The sequence below is a fragment of the Anomalospiza imberbis genome, chromosome 5 (genome assembly GCF_031753505.1).
Source record: "Anomalospiza imberbis isolate Cuckoo-Finch-1a 21T00152 chromosome 5, ASM3175350v1, whole genome shotgun sequence".
In the NCBI taxonomy this organism is placed as follows: Eukaryota; Metazoa; Chordata; class Aves; order Passeriformes; family Viduidae; genus Anomalospiza; species Anomalospiza imberbis.
The window spans coordinates 9,655,476-9,680,127 of record NC_089685.1 but is presented as its reverse complement, the minus strand read 5'-3'; the positions used below and the strand labels follow the sequence as shown (position 1 = coordinate 9,680,127).

Here is a 24,652-nt window from a genome sequence, read left to right as displayed (position 1 = left end):
ACATAGGCAAAGTAATAAAACCTCTAACAATGTATTTATTTCAGCTTGGAAGGAATGAAATGGACTCCAGAAAGACAAGAAAAAGGAAAAAGAAAAAAAAGCAAACAAACCAACAAAACCACCTAAAACCTCAGTAGAAATTCAAAATGGTTTTTTTATGCAAGATACAGACCACAAAAGAACTATTAAACAAAATTACAAAAAATTTTATTTTCTCTGACCTAAAGTACATATTATCACACTTTTTTTTGTTATATTTCGTAATCACCTAACAGCAGCGGATTTTAAATTATTTCTGTTTGTGAGACTAGTTTCAAATCAATATTAATTTTTAGGCAATTAAAAAATTAATATTAAATAAAAGTTAATTTATTTGACAGCCACAATCAAATGCAAACCTTTGAAACATACTTGGGGATTCATTCCCCCCCTCTTGAGAACTAGTGCTCTATACCTTCTACTGACAGGGGTTTTGTTTGGCAAAGATCACATCCATCAACTTCAAATAAGAAATTGACTGGCTTTGTGTTTGCAAAATATTAGGACAATTTTGTAAATACAGCATGAAAAGTATAAAAAAATAAATTATAAAGGGAAAGAATAAAATAATATTTCTTAAAATATATAAATTATGATACCAGAACAAAACTAAGGAGAAGGTAGCCTAAAAAAAAAAAAAAAAAAAACAAACCACATTACAAAGAGAAAACCTAACATCAAAGGTTGAAGGAAGCTGAATAGAGGCTTCCCTAGGTTAACTGTGTGCTGACTTTTGGGCTTTAGGAGAAGTGCAAGAACAGTTCCTTATGCTCCAAATACCCTAACGTTGAGGTGCTCTGCCTCACATGCTTCCTGAGCCATTGCCTTGCTTTTTTGAACCATCCTGCAATATAAAGAAGATGGTGGTGATGTTTGAAACAACACAAGACTAATGGGAAAATATTTTACTCTTAAAACTGAGGGCTTTAAAAACTAAGATCCAAGCCCTCCTGTGCTACCCAGCCTCCTTGTTCTGTGAATCCTCCCTTCCTCACACTGGCTCAGCACTGGAAGGATGAAGGAATAACCAAGGACAAGCAGGGCATTTTCATTCCATCTAGCTTGTAATTAAGTCATCATAGAAGTCTTTTAGGAGGTAGGAGACAAACAAACTTTCTTAGACTGAAGATAAATGTCATCTCAGATTCCTGGTGTCTTAAACCACCATTTGAGTTATAGAATCCTCTTTCAAACATGTAAAAAACCTCTGACCAAAACAACAACAAAACAAAACAAAGCAAAACACACACGAGATCTCTGCAACTACCAGTCCTAAGCAGAAGATTTCAGTCTCTGATCCTTAAGAAATTAAAGTGTCATCTTGCAACACTGACCCAAATGCAATGCTCCAGACAGAGGATTTCAGTTTCACCTATGTAAGATATCTTGTGCTTAGCACATATATATCTGTCCTTCAGCTGTGCTCCTCATATGTCCAAATGCCAAAGGTGGAATTTGGACCTAGATGACTCCAAGAGGTCAGCTGTGTTACAATCAAGCATACATGGGAGACTTTTCAGTCTTTGGAGCTCATGCAAAGAGTCTTCTATCCAACTGTGCTGCAGGAAGAGACAAGTGAACACATTTATAGAGAGTCCACTGAGGATCCCTTCCATCTCCATGTGAATTCATAAATCAAATCCCAATATATAATAAATCTGATTCTTTTAGGAATTAAGTTGAAGAGGATCCATTCGTATCTGTCAAACAACTTAATAAAAGGGGGTAAAAAATATTCCTGGATAGTCCTTGGACTTTGAAGAAACCATATCTTCATTATATTGACGCATGATAAAATGTGTCATCACCTTGTTTCTTGAAGCTTCCCCATCAAAGGGAATCTTTTAATCCAACAAAAGGATTAACATAAAACACATATGGAGTACCTCAGCTTCTACTGATTAATAAAGCTTTTTGAAGTTGAACATTTGTTTATCAGCAAATTCACAGTTGGATCACAGAAAATTAGACTTTGAGAAAATAGCAAAAAACAGTTTATGGTTTTCCCTCTTTCCCATATTCTGCTTTCTAAGTTTTACCACAGAGACTTCTGGTACAAAGAACTTGCTAGGTTCCTGTGGAATTTTGCCTTTTGTACTAACAAGTACATCAAAAGACAGCGCTGCAAAGAAAGCTGACAGGAGCTCTCTTTAAGAAAAGTTTTAACATGGAAATTTCACTACAAAGCCCAAAAGGTGCAACATAGGTGACAGGTGGACACCTTAAACTGATAAGGAAGAAAAACATGAAAGAAAGATGCCAGGTGAACACACTCCATGAAACAACTTCATACTTTCATGAAGTTCAGTATTTCTTAACTAACTCTGCAGCAAGCTGTGTCCAAGGATTGGAAACAGCTGATCTGATCCCTTTAAAGCTTACTAGGATTTACCTGCATTATTTCCTGAGGGGTCCAATTAACTGCGCTCCTGAAATACTGGCACAAAATGTGCTACCAAAATGCTTGAAGAAAAATTCAAATATTCCAGAAAATGTGTTACACTACTGAACACACTGTTATCCAGACCTAATAGTGCATTTAAGGACACTGCAGCTATAGAATAAGCATTATGACCATGCTGTAGATAGGTACCATAACACTCAGAAAACACTACCATTTACAGAAAGGAAAAAAAAAATTAGGAAACCTGTTTGAAAGAACATACTGTTTAACTACTCATTCTTGAATGCCACTTTATTAAATTATATGACCAGAAACCAATCCAAAAGCAGGTGTTTATCTTTTTTTTGTGCAAAGGACAGATTATGATATTCATTATGCAATTCAGTAGTTTTTTATTGCAGCAAAAGTTCTACTCAAGTTGAAAGTCTGATGCTTTTACATACTTCATCAGTCAAAACTGGCATTTCTAAATTCAATCTTACTCTGGCACCACAGTAACAATTATTGCACTCAGCTCAATCTCGCTAAAAATTTGACCTAGAAATGGTGGGAAAAAACATTTGAGCATATTATCATGACATGTACATAACAATTAGGAAGGGATCCATTTTAAATAGCATAGCTTTAATTTTGCATTTGTGCTTTAATTCTGCTCTCTGAAGTGAAAATTGAACAGAATTACAATTCAAATGTTTTGACAACTTACTAAAACCCAAGAATGTACAGATTTCATAGAATATTTAAGAAACATTGACTCAGGTACACTGGAAAGTACTTAAGTTGAATGTGGTCAACAATTCAACATGAGTTACTGTGATGTTACAGCAATGCAAACTAATCTGAACTGTTAATATGGAGAATGTGGAAAGAAAAGAAAAGGGTACAAAGAGTTCCACTGAGACAAATACTGGAACCATGCATACAGTCAGGTATCAATGCTTTTAAAGCAAAGATTTTGAAATACAACAGAAGTTAGAGTCACGAATTTAACCCACTCTTGGGGCAAAAAAAAAGGCCTCACAAAGGCAGAATGCAGGCTTGGGGTTGTGTAAAACACATAACTATTGTACCACAGTTTATGAATAATGTGTGTGTAAGTTTGAATCTCTTAAAACAACACTTGCACTTCTCCATAATGTTTAACAGAGCTTTCAGCAAGTAGGTGGAATTTTCATTTCACAGAGGATTTAATTTTTTTTTTAAATTTGATTTTATTGTGGTTGAAAATGTAAATGTAATGACTGAAGACAAAATAAGGAGTCTTGAGAGGGTTGACTAGACAGCACAATGGTATGGAAGCCAACACTTGCAAATTAAACTACTTCTATGTAATATTATAAGTTGAAAAATGTGGTTTACCATGGAAAAATCATTCTTCTGTAAAATTTTCAACTAAGCATAGAGAAAAACTATCAGTGTGGTTTTTGGGCATGATCTGAATGGAAGGCATCAGACCAAGAAATAAGGAAGAAAACACATCTCTTCACCTATCAGTCAAAAGGTCATACAAGGAAAACAAAAATAACTTCAGGCAAAGAAGTTGCCTGAGGGAAAGAAGGCTAGCAAAGTCCTGGAGACAAAAACTGGAACTAATTCAAGAAAAAGAACTACAGAGGTTTGGGTTACATTGTCTTATTTTCAATATTGAGCTTCCAAAGCTGAAAAAGAAATTTTAAAACCAAAAGAAATCAAGATTTGTTTGAGCAGTATTTCACCTTTCACATTCAAACCCCCAGCTCAGGATGATGCTGGCATTAATGAGGCCATGAGCCTGCAGAACATCTTTCACAAATGAAAGATTTAGTTTGTAAGTGAATTTGCACAAGTGAATATATAAAGGGATCTAAATGGGAAAGAACTGCTAAAGCTATCAATGCCTCGTATTTTTTCTTCATATGAAATGTGAATGCAACAAAACTATGCTAACAGTGGCAATTTACTATGTGAGGAGAAAGAAATGTCACATTGTGAAGCTGGTCATCAAATAATATTATTTGCCACAAGCACTTTTTAGCTTTCTTTGTCTCAGTCACAGTTAAAGCTCCAAGTGCAATACACTGTGCTGCAGGATGGAGATTCAGCAGGTGTCTCTCTAAGCTCACAGACTTGATGCCATTGCAGCACTATGTAGAGTTCAGGGCCACAGAAATCAAAATTATGACTGTGGCTATCTAGGAGAAAGGTGGGGGGATGACTTCCTCTTTATCTGTCAACAAGAATACAAGATTTGAAGAAGGCAAATCAAGTCAACTGTGAAAAGAAAATCATGGAAACAGGCAATATTCATAAGAACCTTCACTGCAAGCCCTCTAATTTATTTTTCCAGACTTTTATGATGCCTTGCACGGTATTTGAGGTTTGTGAATCTATCCTCTGAGGCATAATGTTGCATCCACACAAAATGGATTTCAGTTAAAAAAAATAAGACTCTAGGCAAGACAAGCAAAAACAAATTCAAACATCTGACATGTGGACAAGTTGACAAATGTTTGACTTCACAAGTGTTGCGTCTCACTAGCTGTCATTCCAAAACACATTTGCTTCAGCAACCACAGCTGACTTTTAAAATAGACCACATTTACATCTGGAGATTTAAACAATGTTCATACAGGCTAATAAATTCAGTATTGTGGTCTAAAAGAGCATAAGCAAAACTTTTCCTGCTAGTGTGCAAAATTCCAGTGAGGGTAGTTTCAAAAATAGTAGAGCATTAGTCTTAAACTCACCTGTGAAGGTCCTGCCATATCTGAAGGAGTTATTTAGACCAACTCTAGCCATGGACTGAAATCTAAGTCTAATGTTGCAACAAGGAGATGACAATGTATATTTTAAATACTCACAGGAAGCATCCAGAAATAAAATTTAAAAATTTTCCACCTCAGTGAGCTACTTAGTATGTAGAGAATTGATGGAGATATAAAAAGTAAACATGTGAATAGACCTGAATTCCTAACACTGTAAAATTCTACCCTATATGTAACAGAAAAGAGTTAAAGAACCAAGACATATTGCAATGTAAAAATACATAGCATGCATGCATGATCTTACAGTCCTTAGACAGAGGGAAGTGTATTTTAGTTGTATTTTTCCAAAGTATATGCATTTTTCTGGGAGTGTCACTGTAATTAAAGCTATTTGTTTTATGATGCTGGTACACACTTTGTGTAATCTTTTCCTATAGCTAAAGAGAGACGCCCAGCTTGAAATTAAAAGTTAGCAAAATAAAATATTTTGAAATATTAAAGCAAAGAAACAGGCACAGCCAAACAATTTCAAGGCAAAAATTAAAATGCTAGAGTGAAAAATAACATAAAACCTCTGTGCATGACAAAAAAACATGCATAGACAAAACTTTGTTCATCTTTTGAACTGGTAATTTACTCCAGTATGTTCAGCATTTCATAGAACTAACAAAAAAAATTTAACAAAATTTGGAAAATAGTCTTTGCTGAGAGACTAAGCACAGTTCATGATATTTGCCTTCTCTGAATTTCTTCAACTTCAGCCCTTAGCAATAAAATTGTCTAACCTTGCCTGTAACTGACAGAGTCAAAGGAAGAGAAACACCCAAAAAATGCAAACTGAATAGTAGTATATCTACCAAGACATAGGAGATTCTTTGTTTTGTACTGATATCAGTTTTCAAATCAATTCTCAAGAAGGCGTACATTCTTAAAATCATCTAGGAGAGAGAGGAAGGCAATGACATTTTATCTTGATTAACCTCTGATACAACCACGACTCAAGGGTAAAACTCTGTGGATTATATGTGATATCACACACATGTAATAACCAACAGGAAACATCTGAATCCTCCATCAACTCAAGACCTAGTCCATCAGTGTCTCCTGATGACAAAATCACAGTGTTTGCTGTGTCACTGTTTGCAAAGTAATGAGGGAAGCCAGAAGCCCAGATTGCCATCAACTTTAGGAAAATACAAACTACACCACTGAGAATGACCTTACTTTCAGGCAAGGACTTCAGTCCTCACAGGCTGAGAACAAAAGTAAATGGATTTACTATTTGAAATTGAAGGGACACCAGAATATAGTTAGGAAGCAATTTCAATGAACCTGTTGAAGTGTGTCCATACCCAGATACATATCCACATGTACTCACTAATATTTGCAGTTTAGAGACCTGGTCCAAGGCATCACAGAGTGATCAGCTCTAAACTTTAGATTAGCTTGCAGGAATGCTGGACTCAGCTATGAGATGTGACTATTTAGGCCTCTTGGAATTCTTAGTGGAGCTCAGGAGATTGAGTTGTAACACAGCCCAAAAGCAACAGATGATGTCCAGTCAAAGTTCTGCTAAATGAGTGGAGAACTCAAATTTATCTACCGAGTATTTTTAAAGAATGGAAAGCTATCTTGTTACTGCAGGCAATTTAAGATTAGCAGACCAGAAGGTAAGAGTCCCAGAGAGGTTTTGAGAATGCTATGCTGGTTTTAGATATCAAAACAAAATTCAAGCTAGAGTAAGGATACCTTTCAAGAAACAGTAGCATTAAGCATGCCTACAAAATTTATTTTACTTTTTTAGGTCTTTCAGTCTACAAAAAAATTCCCAACCCTCTTTAAAGTGCATAGGATCTCTGCCTGGGAACCTCAAAATATGATATAACACATTTAAGCTTCCCAGTTTTATTGTGAGACAGTGAAGCCTTATTTCAGGCAGGCAGGGAAATACTGAGAGATTTGGACACACTCGCACAGCTGTGTTGAAATTGCATCTAAACCAGCAGATAAACATTCTGAGCTCCTCATTCAGAGACACAGTTGTACACCTTGGACATTTCCCAACAGCACGTAGAAGGAACCTGTCTCCTAGCACACAATCTGTGCCTCAGTTTCCATGGAAACCCAGCTTCCTCAGTTTTCTTAGGAAATCTAGGCAAGGAGGCTAGAGTGAAGATACTATGCCTCTGGTTGAGATGTCTGAAGAAATCTAGACAATAAGGTGCAAATGTGCATGTAATTCATCTTTATCTACACACAGCTCAAGAAGCCAAGGGGACTGACTAGAGCCGTCCCTTGAGCAACCGTAACATGAGTTAAAAGCAGACAAAATGACCCCAAAGTAAAACAAATAAATCATAGGCAGGAATTTGGCAGTGAAAATATGACTGATTCTCATTCTCCAGTGAAAGGCATTTTAGTGGCGCTTAAGTGTTTGCTTTACACTAATGGCTATGCTGTTTCCTTACAATGTGAGCAGTAATGGAAGAAAAGTGTACTAATAAATGCACTGTGAGTGTACAACATAGTGTTGACAATAATATCCTGAGACTGAATCTTTCCAGAAGGAGGTATTTTATTGTGGAAAAGACTTGCAGGGGAATATGCATAAATTTTACTTTTGGATAAGAGGATAATTAATATTAATTTCAAACTATTGCACAAACAGTAAAACATTAAATGATTTTCGAGTACAGAAAGTGGTCTTAGCTAAGCAAAAAATAGGATGTTTTGATCCTTTTCCCTAAAACTTCTGCAGTCTGGACTTGAAAAGACTGTTACTAGGTATCTGTTATTCTTAATTTCCTTTCTTTAATTTTCTTCTACCTGAAAGGTACAAATTGCTTACTATATTCAATTCAAATATCTGAGCAAAAAGGAGAAGGGGTAAAACGGCAGATTTGACTGCTGTAGAAGATTCAGGATGCTCCCCAAAATGTACTGATCAACGGGGAGAGGAAAGCCAAGGGCTGCAAAGCTATCAACATCATACCGCACAGGAGTGAAGCTGCTGTTTAAATTAGTCTGCAGCACTGGACCAAATACTACTTTTTACACATTGACTATGTTATATAAACAAAATTATACTTCATTCCCTCATGATACAATGCAAAAACAGAAAACAGAAGTATTTAAAATATATCTTTCTAATTTTGAAGTATGACAAAAAAATAGGATTTTTGCAAATCTTATAGTATAGTATTTTACATGAGCAATAAAAAAGTATTAGTAATCCATCTTTTATATTAATAACTTAAAATGGTTTAATTTTGTATAGTCAATGAGGAAATACCTGTAATTCCCCAAACCATGTTTTATAAATTTTGTACATCAGATACTCTATTTAGTATTTCTAATGATACTCATCAAATAAATATTAATATCTTCCAAATCTTCCATTTGAATGAAAATATTGTGATCCAATAGCATGATCTACATAGCTCCAGAAATCTATTGCACTCATGAATGAGGTAGGAATGCTAAAACTGAAGCTAAGTCCAGCAAAAACGGACAGCCAGACAGCTCAATGGGCTAGGCATACTATTTGTTGGTATGCTAGGAAAGGCTTTGTGAGTTTTGCCAATAGTTATTGCAGGGTACATTTTCAGTGAAACCTCCACCCATCTGCCAGTACACACCTGAGGATGCAGGTTGCAATGTAGCACTGCTCATCTGTACCCACCATTTAGTAAGGTACACAGAGACAGAACATTAACTTCTCTGTAGTATCATGAAACTGTAGAATTCTAGAATATCTTGAGTTTGAAGGGACCCATAAGAATAATCGAGCCCAACTCCTTGTTCCTTGCAGGACCATTTGCACAAGGGAGTACATTACACTGAAATAGGGGGTGGTCAGTTAGGCTAGGCCAGACAAATACACAATAGTAAACAGCAGAAAGCTCTAAAATAAATGCTCACTATTTCAACAGCAGGCTCCACTGCAAGACAGTCTGACATCCTTCACTATAGGAGGAGGCTGTTGCCTGTCTCCCTCCTTACTACTCATACTACTCTCTTTCTCCACTTTGCTAGAAAATTTTCCATTTTTTTTTCATACTAATTTCTTCTTCTATGCATTACATTTCCTAGTAAGAGTAATCTAGGAAAGCCCTGTGAGTTCAGATCAGGGCTTTTCCTTATTTCAACCACCAGTTTTAAGCTTCTGTCAAACAGAAACTCATACTCATTCACCTGGTAATTCTTCTCTCATTGCTAGAGATTTTTCTAGCCCACAGTTACATGAAAACACAAATAATTCAGAATACAGGAGATATTTCTCATTTAAAGGTGATCTTATGGCTCAAGGGAATGCAACTTATTATTAGAAAAGTCATCACTAATATTTGTTTATTATAACCTTGCCCAAAGTTTGTTTGTGTTTCATGCCTAGAGGAAACCATGACATCCCTGAGGTATGCTGGTCCCTGAACAATAACACTGTTGATGTAATTCACTGGCACCTGCCTCATGGCATCACTGGAGGATGTCTGATGCCCTTGCATCATACTCTTTTCAGGATTCAGGTCTTAATTAACACTTTGACTCATGTTAGCCCCAATGGTAAAACCCTCAGTGCAGTCATTAGTAATAGTTCCATTCGACTCCACTCCTGATTTCAGAGAAAATGTCAGAACTTAGGTCAGACTTAAGAAGACTGAAACTTCATGTAAATAACTCAGCCTCATTACATGAAGTTTATAAACTGACAGTATAAAGGTAGTCTTTGAAAAAAGCAGAAAGACAAATATATATGGAAGGTGAAGAAATCATCTTAATAGAATCAGTAGATCAGGTGCAGGAGATAATAAATGTCTCCTGTGTATAAAAAAATGTACAGGAAGGTTTAAAATCAGAAGTCATTGAAAGTTCTGGCATACATCTGGGATAATTGCAAATAGAAAATTCAGTATAAATATATGAGCTGTTAGGAGCTACTGGAGCAAAGGACCATCCTTCTCCTAATTTAGTCTTCTTTTACCTCAGAAACTGAATCATACAACCCTTTTCAAAATGTGACCGTGTGCTTGCCTGAAGTGAGGTAGCACCTTTCTCCCATATTCACAGAAAAACTGTTCTGGAATATTTCTTAAAGTAAGCATGAGATAACTATTTCATTTTCTTAAAATTTTAAGTTCAAACTACCACAGACGCATATAAAACATTACATTAATCTACATTAATCTTGAGTCTTGAGAAAATATAAGATTTTGCTGTGATAATTTAAAAACCTCAAACTTATATGGGTTGAAGGGAAAATGGTGGGGAAAATTATGTATTCACAAAGGTCTGCAAATGACTTGCAGTATTTAGTAACAGTAATATAAAGTCCATAGAATGCCATATAAACACATGCACACTGAGAAAAAAAGAGGAAAACAAGAAAAATGTCAGACCAATTTTCAAGTAATTTGAATGAATTAAAGAATCTCTGGCCCAGATAACACTGATGCACATTGTGTATCAGGTAAACAGTGGCAACTGGAAGAATGAAATCCTGCTAAGAACCAAAGGCAGGACAATGGGTACCTCTTGTGGTACCTATGCACAGACAACAGACTGTGCAAAATTTCATTGCCTACAAAAAGGCGAGTGCTCAGGGCAGCAGCAGCAGTTTCACTCACTCTGATTTTTCAGCTGCATAAAACTGCACTGATAAAAGGACTCTTTGGGTGGGACTCATCTCCCCCAGCTTTACACACTTACAATATAGACATTTAGATTTGAGGCTTCTCCAGCTGAGAAAGAGAGAAGTTCTTCTCGGCTATAGTTCATCCCATTTTAAAGTCTTAGTCAGAAAATGTCAGGTCAGTCCGACTGAGGAGTGCCTGTTTTATTCCATTGAATAAAAAAAATGAGCTTAGGACAACCAGCTGAGGAGACATCTACAGTTAGCTGAATTAATCTCTCTTTCTCCTCTCTTTCACTTTAAATGATACATTCAAACTCATCTGCAAGCCTATGTAAATACGTAATCGCCCAAGGAAATCCAGACTGCTTTTCCATCCTTTAAACCTATTTCTAATAGTTCTACTCTGAATGAAGTATGTTTAATAATTCCTCCAGATCCTTCCATGTGTGTTTGGTCATTATCTTCTGAAAAACACTTTAAATTCTTATACTGGTGAGAGTGATGTGAGTAGGAATCATACAAAGCAATTACCCAGGTCTGGTGTCTTACAGGATAGAAGAGAAAGGGACTGCTGGCAAAAGCACCTTAAAGAAACAGATACTTTTTATTTAAAGCATAAAGAATTGTGAGGCCACAATGAAGCATCGCCTTTGCACAAAATATGATTGAAATACAGGTTAAATAAGCAAATCAGAAAAAAAAAAATCAAATAAACCCCTGTTTTTTGTTTCCCAAAGCGCATTACTGACTATAGAGTACAGTGATCTTCAAGTCATAAAAATTCATGTGCGTCACCTAGAGGAATATTTTCCAACCTATTTATAACTTAATTTCTTACTTGGCCATGGCTTCTATGTGTCGGTCAATATTATAAACATCTGCCCTATGCCAAGAAACGAGTTCATTTTTACCATAAAGTCAGGAGCCATCTTTCTACATGTCATGTCTTATACACATCACACTGACACTGCCCCTATGTGTATAGGCAGTAAAAATAACCATGAAAGCATGTTTCAATAGTAAATAAAGGTATTTTAAAATACTAAATAGAAAACTTAACCCATTAGTACTCACCACCAAGGCTTTAGACCTGTTACTTAGAAGTTTTTCAATGTCTCTGGCTGCAATTTCCACTAGCTGACGAGGGTTGTTTGCTTCTACAGTATACATTGCTGCGTTTTTCAAATAAATCTGCAAAAGAAAAAAATGGAAATAAATCAAAATGACAGTGCACATTCAAAATAAGCCAAGTGACTTGACAAAAGAGGCATCAAGATGTCATCTGTTCTTACTGGAGCTTCATAATGACTACTGCTAGGAAAATCCAAATGGGCTCTGTGAAGGAAGTACTTCACCTTTTTGTCTGAGAGGTAGAAGCTGACACTAAAAATCATTTAATAAGTCTTCAAAGTTGACCACTTTTAGTGACAAACTAACCAACTGCAAAATGCTCAAGGAATCTGATTCCCACAGAGTGCTAAAAAAGCAGTAAAATGGAGAACCTTTAAAATTACTAAATTTCACATAGTTATTGCTGAATTGAATTCTTCCTTGAAAGATGGTATACAAACATACCAATTGAAATAATTCATTTCAGTTATGCTAATTTAATCAGTTTAGTCCCTTTTCTATTTATTCATATGATAGTATTAGTATTCACAAGGAAAGAGAAGGAGGAACTAGCAAAAGGAAAAGAGGGAAAAGCAGAAATACAAAAGGGGAAATGGGGAAAAAAGATGGGGAAGAGGGGAAATACAAATATGTTTCTCCTCTATCATGAATAAAGGTTATCTCTGAGGAGCCATTAACTGTTTCCAAAGCAGAACATCTATATGAAGGAGATAATTTTATTTGTTAATCAAAGACACTACAGTAAAAAGCATGTAACCATAAGGAGGAAGGAAGAAAAAAGATGCAAAAAGTGCATTTGCCTTTCCCTGTCCTACTAGAACTGCATAAAGAAAAAATACAATATTTGGAGGGGGAAAAAAAAATGAAGAAAAAAAAAGGTGGATACCTTACAGCAAATAGGGAAAACTAATTTATGCAGCCAACAGATGGCCTGAGTTTACTCAAGCACTTTGCCTCTGTAGCACTGCCTGGTGGGGGCTGTGCTGTCTCCCAGGGAGTCATTCCAGGCTCAGGCAGGAACGGGTCCAGCACTAATGCACTGGCTGCCGTCCAGCACGAGAGCCAAAAAACTGCCGAGCAGACTGAGCCTGCCAACCCTGGCAGCTTTCTGGGGTTAAAGCTTGGGACACCTTAAAGAAACGCACCACATTATATCTCTGGTGCTTGTAGCTGATAAGTACCACAAAAACTTTTCTGACAACTACAGTTATAGATGCAAATTGACATCAGGCATGTCCCATAAGCTGCCACATCTTTTCAGCACTTACGAATTTTATGAAATTTATGTTGGGTCTTGGTTTGTTGTTTATTTTCCTTCAGCAGTCATTCCTTTCCACCAGTAACTGAACAATTGGAATAAGCTTTATTCCTCATATAGTAATGATTATTTTTAAAAAATCAGTGCACCATGAGCAGAAAATTACTACAACAGATGACAGATCCTAATCAACTCAGATTGTAGTCTGGATACTTTTGAGGTTTTCAATTTTCAAAACAACCACACAAAAAGTTTATCTCTGGATAAACCCAGAAATCTCTCTTAGAGGGTTTTCTGGGATTTTTGGGTTAGTTTAATTTTTGAGGTTGGAGGCGGGGCTGGTGGGGGGATTTTTTAGGACATATCTTAATAGTAAAAATGGCCTATAAGCCAATTATTAATCAAATAAATTTGGAAATAAACACATTTTATTCTACAATTGATCACTTCAGAATGTCATTCCTTTTTCTCTGAAACACATTGAATTTGCAGTCAGCAAACTATTTTGGAGATAAATTGTCGTGACCAGTCCTACAGACAAGGCAAGAGTAAAAATCAGTTTTAGAGATCCAGATGGTTTGAATCAAGACTAGAAATTTTAGAGGAACCTCTAAATTTGAATGACCATCAAATCTTGTAAAACTTTTAGGTTTTCACATTGTCAACAAACATTCACCCTCACACAAAGAACAGACACTGCAATATACCAGGTGTTGATGGTCTTTGAAGAGAAAATGTAATGGCAAATTATTTAAACTTCATTTTTGACTGCGTGTAATACACCTTAATCAAAAGTTACTAAATCTACAGACGAATGGAAAGAAGATTTTTTAAATGGGCTAAAAAATGTAACATAACTTTCACAGAAGTTTTAAAATAATAATTTTAAAAATCATTTTAAAGCATTCATATATTTAACTTGTGAAAATGTTTGATTGTTTGGTTTCCTTTGTTCAATTATTTCTGGTCTTTTTTTTTCCAGGTTTTTTTACACAGTTGCTCTTTATTTCCTACTCAATGGTGAAAGCAATAGGAAAAAATTAGCATAAACCCTTTTCACTTGGAGTTTCAATTAAGCAAAAAATCTAAACTTTGGGGACAGCAGTAGTTCATTCCAAAAATGCCATTTCATAGTAATTAATCTTTTCACTCATCATGATAAACAAACACTACGAGAGCCACAAGAAAATTCACATAGAGGCGGAGTGAAAGATGTATTCAATTAATGCAGGTTTGAAGCAGATGGATGACAGGGATGACACGGAGATTGCACTGACCAAATCTATAAGGGCAAGTGCTGTTATGCTGATTCTCTGATATTTTTAGTGAAATTTGGTTTCTAACAGGCTGTGACTGAACAGCCTCAGTAGAAGTTAAGGGGGATGTCATACTGCATTCACACAACCACCAACCAGAAAGACAGTATCTTATTTGACTTAATCACAGAATGACCTGAGTCGGAAGGGACCGTAATGATCATGGAGTACCAACCTCACAGCCATGGGCAGGGACACCTTGCACTAGACCAGATTGCTCAGAGCCCCATCCAAGCTTTTCTTGAACACTTTCAGGAATCCACAGTTTCCCTGAGCACCCTTTGCAAATGTCTCACCACATTTACAGTAAAAAATTTCTTCTTATCACCCAATCTAAACCTTCTGATTTTCAGTTTAAAGCCATGTTCACTACATGCCCTTGCAAAAAGTCTCTTTCCAACTCTCTTGTAGCCATTTTTTGGTACTGGAACGCCACCATAAGGTCTCCCCAAAGTCCTCCAGGATGAACAACCTTAATTGTCTCAGTCTTTCCTCAAAGGAGAGATGTTCCATCTCTCTAATCACCTCTGTGTCCTGCTGGACTCACTCCAATAGGTCTGTCCTTCTTGTGCTATGCCCAATGTAGAGAAAAGTTACAGTAAGCCATACTGGTAATGCATTGAGAAACTGGGTGGAAAAATTGCACTTTTATCCCTGTATCTAACTGGTTCTTCCAGCAAATGTTTGACCCTATAAACTCCAATTTGAAAGCACTCACATTTTTCACACACCCAATTCCTATAGGGAAGTTATTCCCATATCCCCAAGTTGAATGGTTTGAAAGCTGCAGTCTATCAAAGCGTTGGACAGTGGGACATTTTCAGGAAAAAAAAAATTTCATCTTCCTTCTCCAGCACCAGCTATCAGAAAAATTCAAAAGTCTGTATGACATAACAAGCAGAGCATCACTACAAGAGATAGGAGCATCATTAAAACCTGGCTTCACAACTTTTATTTGTCAGTGATTTCAAAAGAATAAAATTCAGAACAACTCTCACCCAAAATAAAACCCTTTGAGATTTACACAAGATTCTACGCACACCTGAGTCAGTGACTTTCTTTCTCTCCTTCTTTGTTTTACCCCATGGCAGGGCTGGGAGCACCAATCTACCCGGCTTCAACTGCTGGTGAAAGATTTATCCTGCAAGCTCCTAAACAAACAGCATCAGAAATTACTCGGAACTTCACACACTTCTTTATTTTCCTGGAGTGTGAGACCTGTCTCAACTACCAAGGAACAGTCTAATATTCATTAATTATTTAGGAGGTGTGTACATAATTTATTTGTTGCCTACTACCCTTTTCTTTAATTCACTGTAGCACTGCAGCAGTTCAGCACAACACTACACAGGGAAATGATACCCAGAATTTCAAAAGTTAACCAAAATCACTGTAATTTTTCCAGCTTTGGAAAAGAGAAATGAAATGGCTCAATGACTCCATTAATACCTATCTCTACAAGGTAAATCTATGAATGTTTTTATTATTTCAATACTCCTTTAATGACCACTTAGCTAGGCTGAGATATCTCTGTCAACAATCACTGCCTTATCACCAAATGGATTTGGCACCCTGGGACAAACTTTTCCTTCTCCAAGCCTCCCACCTAGCAGTCTAACAAAATTAGCAAATGCTCATCTCAAATAGCCATAAAGGATGTTATTGGCAAAGGTGTGCTTATTTGTCTTACAAAATACAATTTGGCAGGCTCTGTAGCTTGTTAAAAGGAGTTAATTTGAATACAATTTATTAAATTGCTTTAACTAAATGAATGCAAGTTTCTATTGGTTTTTACACCTAAATATTTTTTAGTATTTTTATCACTAATATTTTGCTAAAAGATCTCCAAATTGCCAGTAAAACCCTCTCACTTCTCAAGGAATAAAGCCTCATTTCATGACTAAGCAAAACCTGTAAGGTCACAGCACAAAAATACTTTAATTATTTTCTGAAGTCAATAGTCATGCACTTCTTTATTCAGGAAAGACTGTATTAAAATTGCACATAATGATCTGCAAGGTTTTAGGGGAGAGAACATGATGGAGAGAGTCACATTAAGGTGAAACAACACAACAATAGTTGAATGTGACAAAGATTAGAAAAACTGCCAGCTCCTCAGCGGAACGTGCCCCTCTCTGTTCAGTCTTCAAGGACATGTTTATAAATCTCTCACAAAGAGACATTCTCCTTGCTTCCTACAAAGCTTGCCAGGGCAAGTCAAACACTTCTGCATAAATTGAGAGAGAATGAAAGACATTATTACATGGCTCTTGCTATATTGTGGCAGTCATTTGGGCTGGCCCTAGCACTGAAAATTTATTTAAATGGCCCTCATGCTGTATCGCACTCAAGAAAAGAATTATTTTCAACTGCAGTAGAACTCCTTTGCCTCTTTGTTTGTTTGTTTGCTCTGAACATGTGAGTCACCCAGTTTGAAAAATAAGAGCCTTTCCCTCAGGCAGTGATAATTTGGCTGAGGGCCCAAACATGGGACATGAACATGCCAATCTCATTTCCATCACCAAATACTTCCATGGACATAGAAATCATACCAGCCAATGTCTTCAGAAGTTCAAACCCAGAATTTCAAAAGTTAACCAAAATCACTGTAATTTTTCCAGCTTTGGAAAAGAGAAATGAAATGGCTCAATGACTCCAGTAATACTTATCTGTACAAGGTAAATTATGAATATTTTTTATTATTTCAATACTCCTTTAATGACCACTTACCTCAGCTAGGCTGAGACATCTCTGTCAACAAACACTGCCATATCAGCAAATGCTTTATTGTCAGTCTAGACCAGCTGGAGACTACCATGATGGCAAAATCTACTGCTCAAAGATAGTGCTGAGCTTGCAGTAAAATCAACCAACATTTTGTGGTGGCTTTTCCTCCATTTTTTTCTGAAATCAATCACACCAAACTACTAAGCGTACTTGTGAAATCTTGATTTAGGTTTTACAAGCTTGTGCACTAAATAATTAACTTATTTAACAAATTTTAAAAATCCTTCTGAACTGAGTGAAACTTAAAGGCTCAGTAAAGTATTCTCTTTCTGCCCACTCCTCACTTTTGGAAAGGTCCTTCCATTACCAATTCCCCCTGGTCCTTCCAATCTCTTGCTTTCTATCACTTTGTGGCACTACGAGGCCTCAGTGATCAAGACCTGCCTCACCAGGAACGAGGAATGGGGCCATCAGCTCCATTTCAGCCCAGTCCTCAGCTGAAAAAAAATGTTCATTTCTTACTGAAATTTTGGGTAATGATAAAATAAAAATAAATAAATTAATAAATTATTATAGTTTTATTAATAATACTCAGTGTTTTAAAGAATAAAAGTTTCTGTTTTAATAACTTTTTTAGCTAACAAAATATAAATTAATAATACACATCTATTTAGTAATTTTAGTTTCTGTTTTTAATAATGCTATGAAGTTACATCATGATCTCATTTCTGAGAGAAAAGCAGAGAGGAGAGGTCATGTGACATCAAAAAATATGATGAGATCTTGGGAGCAGGAAAAGTCAAAAATAACCACTTTCTAATTTTATATTACATAACATTATATCATTATTACATTAAATCATTATTATATTATATAATATCTAACTTTTTATTATTGTAGGTATTCTCCTTTAACTGAAATGTTTGTAGCCAAAATCAATAAGATCTGCCCAGCATAAGAAAATTCTATCTTCTTAGTAGAGTATCTTATTCCCAAGCTATATTTCTATATATTCTATATTTCTATATACTTTCTATTTCTATACACATGCCAGACTATTCTTCTTTCTCACAAGACACTTCTTTTAATCAGAAGCAATTCACTGTGGAACTCACTGAAAAATGCTCGTTTCTAAGAAGGATTCTGTGTGTTCAAAGGAATCAGTCTGAGTATTTTATAGGTCTTACTCTCTGCTCCATATAGTGTATAAATAAGATCACAGCTGCTCCCTAGAAACTCACAGATGCCTTCATTCCTGAAATTCATGGCAACAACACAAAGGAGGAAACCACCCCAGTAGTTAACTGTAGCTGCTGCTTTTCAGAATCACTTGCCTGATCGCTGACTGCTCTAAAGGTCTGGGATGACAAGTGCCAGGGCAGCTGATGTGCTGAAAACCATGACTTATCATAGTAGTGACGTGCACATTAGGGAAAAAAAAATATCAGAGCAAGTTCATTCTTAAGTAAAACACTCAGACTGAATTCTGCAAGATGCTGGGACCACTTATGCCTCAGTTAACATCAGAGAGAGGATAAGCAGTGCCAGAGTCAATGGGCTCACTCAGGTGCCTACTCAAAGGGAAGCATATAATCAGGCACACTTTGTAGGAATAATCAGCCCCTTTTGACTGTTGATAATTAATAGAGTAGTCCAGAGGACTTTCAAATTAAGAAGCAATTTTTGTAATTGCCACTTTGTATTTAAACCCTGAAAAAAACCTGAAAGTACAGCTTTGTACTTCTGCTACTTTATTTACACAGGAAAAGCAGACTTTACATCCCCCTTTGTTAAGAAAAACATTTTTGAATGTATTCAATTTTACATCCTAGTGATAAAAAATACAGTATTAAGTAACAAGAAGACATCATTTATTGGTTTCATGGCAGTTTAGGCTTTTAGCTAAGACTGAGTAAGAACTCAAAAATCCCAATTCATGAGTACAAGTGGATCTTTCTTGTAACAGAAGAATAATAGGAAGAAAATGTTTCACATTTATTCTGTACCTCTGGTATATCTGGAGATGGGCACTTAGACAATTTCTCAAACTCACTTATTAATAAGAAATTGTGGTCTACCTTAGCTGTTCTTAATGAAATTTGTCATCTACTGACTCTCTCCCCAGAGTAATTTTAAATCTCAGGGAACTTGAGCAAGGTTTTTTTTTTTTTGCTTTTTATTAACTACAGGACTTGGGAAATGATTAGCTCTAATGTTTGGGGGTTTGTTTGGTTTAGTGTATGAAGTTTTTTTAAAGAAAATGTTTAATTTTATTCTCAGCTTCTACGAAGGCCATCTGAATGTAAGTACCAATAGGACAGAATGTATTACTGTTGAAGCCAACAGAACATTATAAATTAATCAAGAATAGTGCTTTGATCAAAGATTATCCAGATCATCAAATAGTAATTAAAGCTACGGTAATATTAGGTCATCTCTTCCCTTGAGCTTGAGCAAGCTTTGTTAATGCAGCCACCTATTCTTAGTGACTTACAGCTGCCTCTGTTTGCTGGAAGAAGGAAATCTTCAAAATGTCAGTTTATTGCTAAGGGAGTAGAGAGAGAGTGGATTTGCAAATAGTAAATGAAGCTCCATGTGTTTTGACAATCTTAATTTCCATTTGGATTACAAAGAAAACTTGCAAATATGTATTCAAATTTCCCAGCTTGCATTTTTAAAATTATTTCATTTTCCTGACATCTCATGGCTGGTCAGCCATGTGTAAATTCAATAAAATTCAGTTTGGAGAATTCTACTTTTAATGCCTGCAGCTTCGGTATTTAGTTGCATGCAGAACATAGCAGTGATATACCTCAAATGGGACATTGTTAAAAAACAGTTAAAAACTTTGGGAGTCCCTAACCAGGTTAAACTATCTCACACATTATTATAATTCTGGTACATGGACTCTGACTCCTCAATAAATATCTAAAATGGCCACGTTTCACTGCACCAAACCCTTCATAATTCTATTCTAAAAGTAATCCTGACCTCCCTTTCCTTCACCACACCCCTCTCAGAGACAGCAGACTGGTGTCCTCACCTGAGGAATGAGGGAGAAGACAAATGTGAATAGTGTGCAATAGCCTATTTCTGCTTAGAAAGAATGCAAGTGTTTCAGAGGCTGGCTTCATACACTCTCACTCAGCCAAACTTTCCAATATCTATTTTAATACATATTACTAAGTTAATTTAAAAAGTTAAATAGAGTTGCTGTCTTTTTATCAATTTTTTTCCTTAGAAAAATAACATAACAAAGCTGCACTTTAGCAAAAAACTTCAGTTGTATATGACCAGCACACCCATAAATATGGCCTGAACTCAAGGACGTTTCAGCAAATATAAAACTGGTGACCCAATGAGGATAAAAATTCTTCAACAACTTCAAAATAGTTGACTTGTTTGAATTTTCATTTCAAGATTATATAAAAATGTAGTTTTGCTTTATATGGGTAAAAAGTCTTCCCTATGTTTTAAAAAAAGTTGCTTAGTATTTTGTTTCATTGAGGACAAAAAAGACAAAAGGAGAAAAGAAAGAATATAACACTTTTCTGATTTTTGAGATCAGCCATTGTGAACCTCACTGAGTGGCACCATTTGAATTAATAGAAAATTTTCTGTATTTCCCAAATTTAACTCATTTAAACACTTGCCTTCCTTTCTCAGAGCACTGGAGAGTACACCCAGGATATACAGGAAACAGCTTCATAGTTACACCAGTTGTGTCTACATTTGTTGTGGTATCAGTTACATTTCACATTTTCAGGGATGAAGAAGGATGGACAGCACAATACATTATTATTTTATATCTCCAAAGTATTTTGAAATCCAAGGTCAAAATACTGATAAACTCCTCAGAACCTATGGCATTCACAACATTTCAATCAAAAATTTCATTTTCTAATGAAATTCAAACTTACAAAGTCCACAACCAGAACCTCCAGAGAAATGTTCACCAAATAGATTAATTTGGGTTGTTATTCTTAAAATCAACTATCTTAAAAAAAAATCCAGTTCTTGCATTTCTTCTTTTTACTTTTCTTAATCATAAAACTCTCCATGACTTCAACCTTAACAAGGGTGAGCGCAGCATATTTTGGAATGTGTCCATATATCACCTAGGTCCATCTGCTAGCTCATCAGAGAATAGCATGAGGTACAAAATTCTTTGCATATGGCTAAAGCATATACAAATCAAATCCAACCTGATACATACATTAGTTAAAAATAAATAAATACATAAATAAATAAATACTAGAGCTGGTAAAAATAAATAGACATTTCAGCTCCATGTATCTGTTTAATGCTTTCAAAATATAAATAAAATTTTTATAAAGCTTTTGTTAATTCATTCAATTTACTTTACAAATGTAAGAAAGAACCACATAAATATCATGCCAATCATTGAGAAAAATAGTAGGAATTAAATTGTTTACTGCTACGTTACCTGCCAAATCACCTTCTTAAGCAGGAATTGCAGGCTCCTATGACAATAGGGAAGATCATCCAGATACAAGTCGTACATTAATTTTAAGTAAGCTGCTAAAATCTCCCCTTGCACGGACCTCTACACAGACAATGAATGAAGAAGGCAAGCACTATATGACAGCCTCTCTAGGTCTAAGCCAGTGGTGTGTCTGTAGGGCTTCTAGAACAGAGCTTCTAAGACTAATTTAGCTAAAATCTGTAGAATCCAACAGAAAGTTACTCTGGGTTATAATTCCTTCTGGCAGACGGAAGTTTTCCTGAACATCCCTGCTCCAGGGCAGTTGAAATCAGAGATCAGTCTCTCGTACAAGTCATTCATCTCAGTTAAACTCCAGAGACTGATCCAAGACCTGGAAAGCTGAAAGTGTGGCCTGGGAAGCTGCTGCCAATGTGAGTGCCTGAGCAGACTCGCACCATCTGTGCATTAGGCACACAGACCTCACACTGAGCAAGGGATGAAATGTGCTCCTGCAGGATCTCGGCTGGGCTGTTCACTAAAGGAGAGCTAATTATTATAAAACAGCATTCAAAAGACAAAATAAATAAAAATCTTCTAACAATTGCTGGTGGACTCATTTTGTAAATGAAATTCATCACCACATATCATATACCCATACCTAGCTGGCTCTTTTTTCTTTTGTAGGATGAAACAGTATTTTTATCTCAGTAGGAATGTCATTTACCGGCCAAGTCAACCTATATGGATTCACTCTACAGCTCCTGGAACTGTAATAACAGCATGCCTTATGAACATCATGCATGGATTGTTTTTGCAGAGATGTATCAAAAGGGAAACAGATTCAGGGAGTAGAGTTCCTTGGAACTGCCTCTCTATCTGATGCTTCATTCATTTATGCCATTGCCTGAAAAGGTTACACTACACAAGATGGCATTTTTTTGCTGTAACAGCCATAGTGAAGCTCCAGTGTGTTTGTCACATCAAAGCTCTTTACACAGACCCACATTTTTTAATTCAGTGTTTCTGTAAAAGAGGATTCTCTTCAATCAGTTTGGAACAGACAAGTTCATGCATTGCTATAAGGCATATTCTCTAATCCAAGGCTTTCCTTTCTGGGTACTGCAGGGTTCCCCTCCTTCTCTCTCTTCTGTGCCTAGAGGTATTTTAGGAGTTGAAGTCCAGAAGCATACTTGTAGTAGTTTATTAGATTAAATGAGCTGTCAATTAGCTTAGTCATGAGTCTTTGCTGTGAACAGTCTATATAAAAATGGAAGTTGTGCATACTTTCATGAAAATGGAACAGTGTACTTACTTAATTCTGTAGTTCAGTAGGTTCTTCACCTTTTCTTTTCCTGTACACTGAGGTATCTAGCTTTAGATTAGAATGTGACTTTGAACTTTGTACATATTTTTGTCTTTTCAAAGACAAAATACCTACTGAGAAATGCAGCTAGTGAGATCAGCCTCAATATTTATTTTGTTACATGGATTTTAAAATTATAATAAGCTGCTGTCTATTCCTTCTTATTTTTTCCTAACAGTCTATTTGCTCTGCTGTAGAAGCCACATATCATCAGAGCAGCTTCATAATGCCTAAATGCATGGAGAGTTTATGGGTAAGACAAAGTTACATTCACCTTCTTAAGCTGAAATGACAATTACATGACTATCTGTTGCTGGGGTTTTTTTTGGGGTTTTTTTTGTTTGTTTTATTTTTTTTAAACATAATACTTTAAAAACTAACAGGAATATACTAAGTTGTGCTTTGTTGAGAGACAGTTACAGAAGCACACAGGGCAAGATTTTCCTGTGTATCCTGTATTCCTGCTTTCAAGTCTCAAGTTGTACATACAAAACCTCCTCATAAACATTCCCTTTGCTCTTCTAGGGAAAAAAAATTCCTTAGGGAGGACTAAAGAGTACCTTCTTCAGCTGGGCAACTACAGCAGCAATAGCCTCTGCTTTTTGTGTAAAAATCTGTTGGATTTTTTTTAATACTTTTTACCTGCTTGGCTTGTAAATTAAATGTTGTTAGTCACGATTCTTAGCAAATGTAAATTAGTGTAATCCACTGCAGTCAGTGGAGCTCTGCCAGTTTTCAACCAGCTGAGTATTTTGGCATCTTGAGTCCCGACTTCCTGCCTTGTTCAAGCAATCATTGCATTACTGTAATGGGGATATTACACTGGTATTACATCCAAGTTGGAGTTCTCCCAATCTCACCTAAACTCATAGTAATGTCCAAAAAAGCAGGATTTAAATATGTGCTTTAAATCTATTTTTGGAAGACTATTTTGAGACTATTTCCAGAGAGTATCACAGAACTGGAGAACATGCTGACTTGGAAGAGGCCATCAGGGATCATGGAGCGCAACTCCTGGACCTGTGCAGGACACCCCAATCCCACCGTGCCTCCTTTGGGCATCACAATAAACAGCTCTCACCTGCCTCTCCAGCTCCTTGTTTCTTCTCCCCCTGTTATGCTACTTTGCCTGGTTCAGGCTATGGATAAGAGTAGCCTCAATGTAAAACTCCTAATTTTAAGGGCATCCAAACTTTCTTTTGCAGTTCTTCTTACTACAGGCATTATACCGCTGGCATCATTGCTAACAAGAGAAAACATGTATAAAATGTGCATCAGCACAACCATATTCATATTTTTCAGAGGCAGAATCACTAATGAACTAATAAACTCCCAAAAATTTTGTCTTTTTATACACTATGTGGAATATTAATATATTGTTGTGCATCCTCACTACACAGGTATTTTCAAAAGTTGTGATTAGTGAGAGCTACAATGGCTACAATTATATATGCAAAAGCAAGAGAAAGAGTGGTTAGCCACTAGGACAAGATTGTGACTCCAAATCACTGTAAGAAAATTGTCAATGAAAAAAGAAAAGGGAATCCTCTTCTGAGAAGATTTTTCTCTTTAAACATGATTCCATGAAATT

General features: G+C 36.1%; 1 protein-coding gene across 6 annotated transcripts in view; it reads right to left on the bottom strand.

The window, feature by feature from the left end:
• Positions 1-24,652, bottom strand: part of CACNA2D1 (calcium voltage-gated channel auxiliary subunit alpha2delta 1) — a 362,532-nt gene that overhangs the window by 282,410 nt on the left and 55,470 nt on the right. For all 6 annotated transcript variants that reach the window (XR_010998941.1, XR_010998943.1, XR_010998942.1 and 3 more), the window contains exon 3: positions 11,894-12,010. Coding sequence is in view for 3 of the 6 variants with exons in the window: in XM_068189573.1 (XP_068045674.1) it covers positions 11,894-12,010 (117 nt within the window). In the remaining 3 variants the exon portion in view is untranslated. The remainder of the gene's footprint in view (positions 1-11,893; positions 12,011-24,652) is intronic.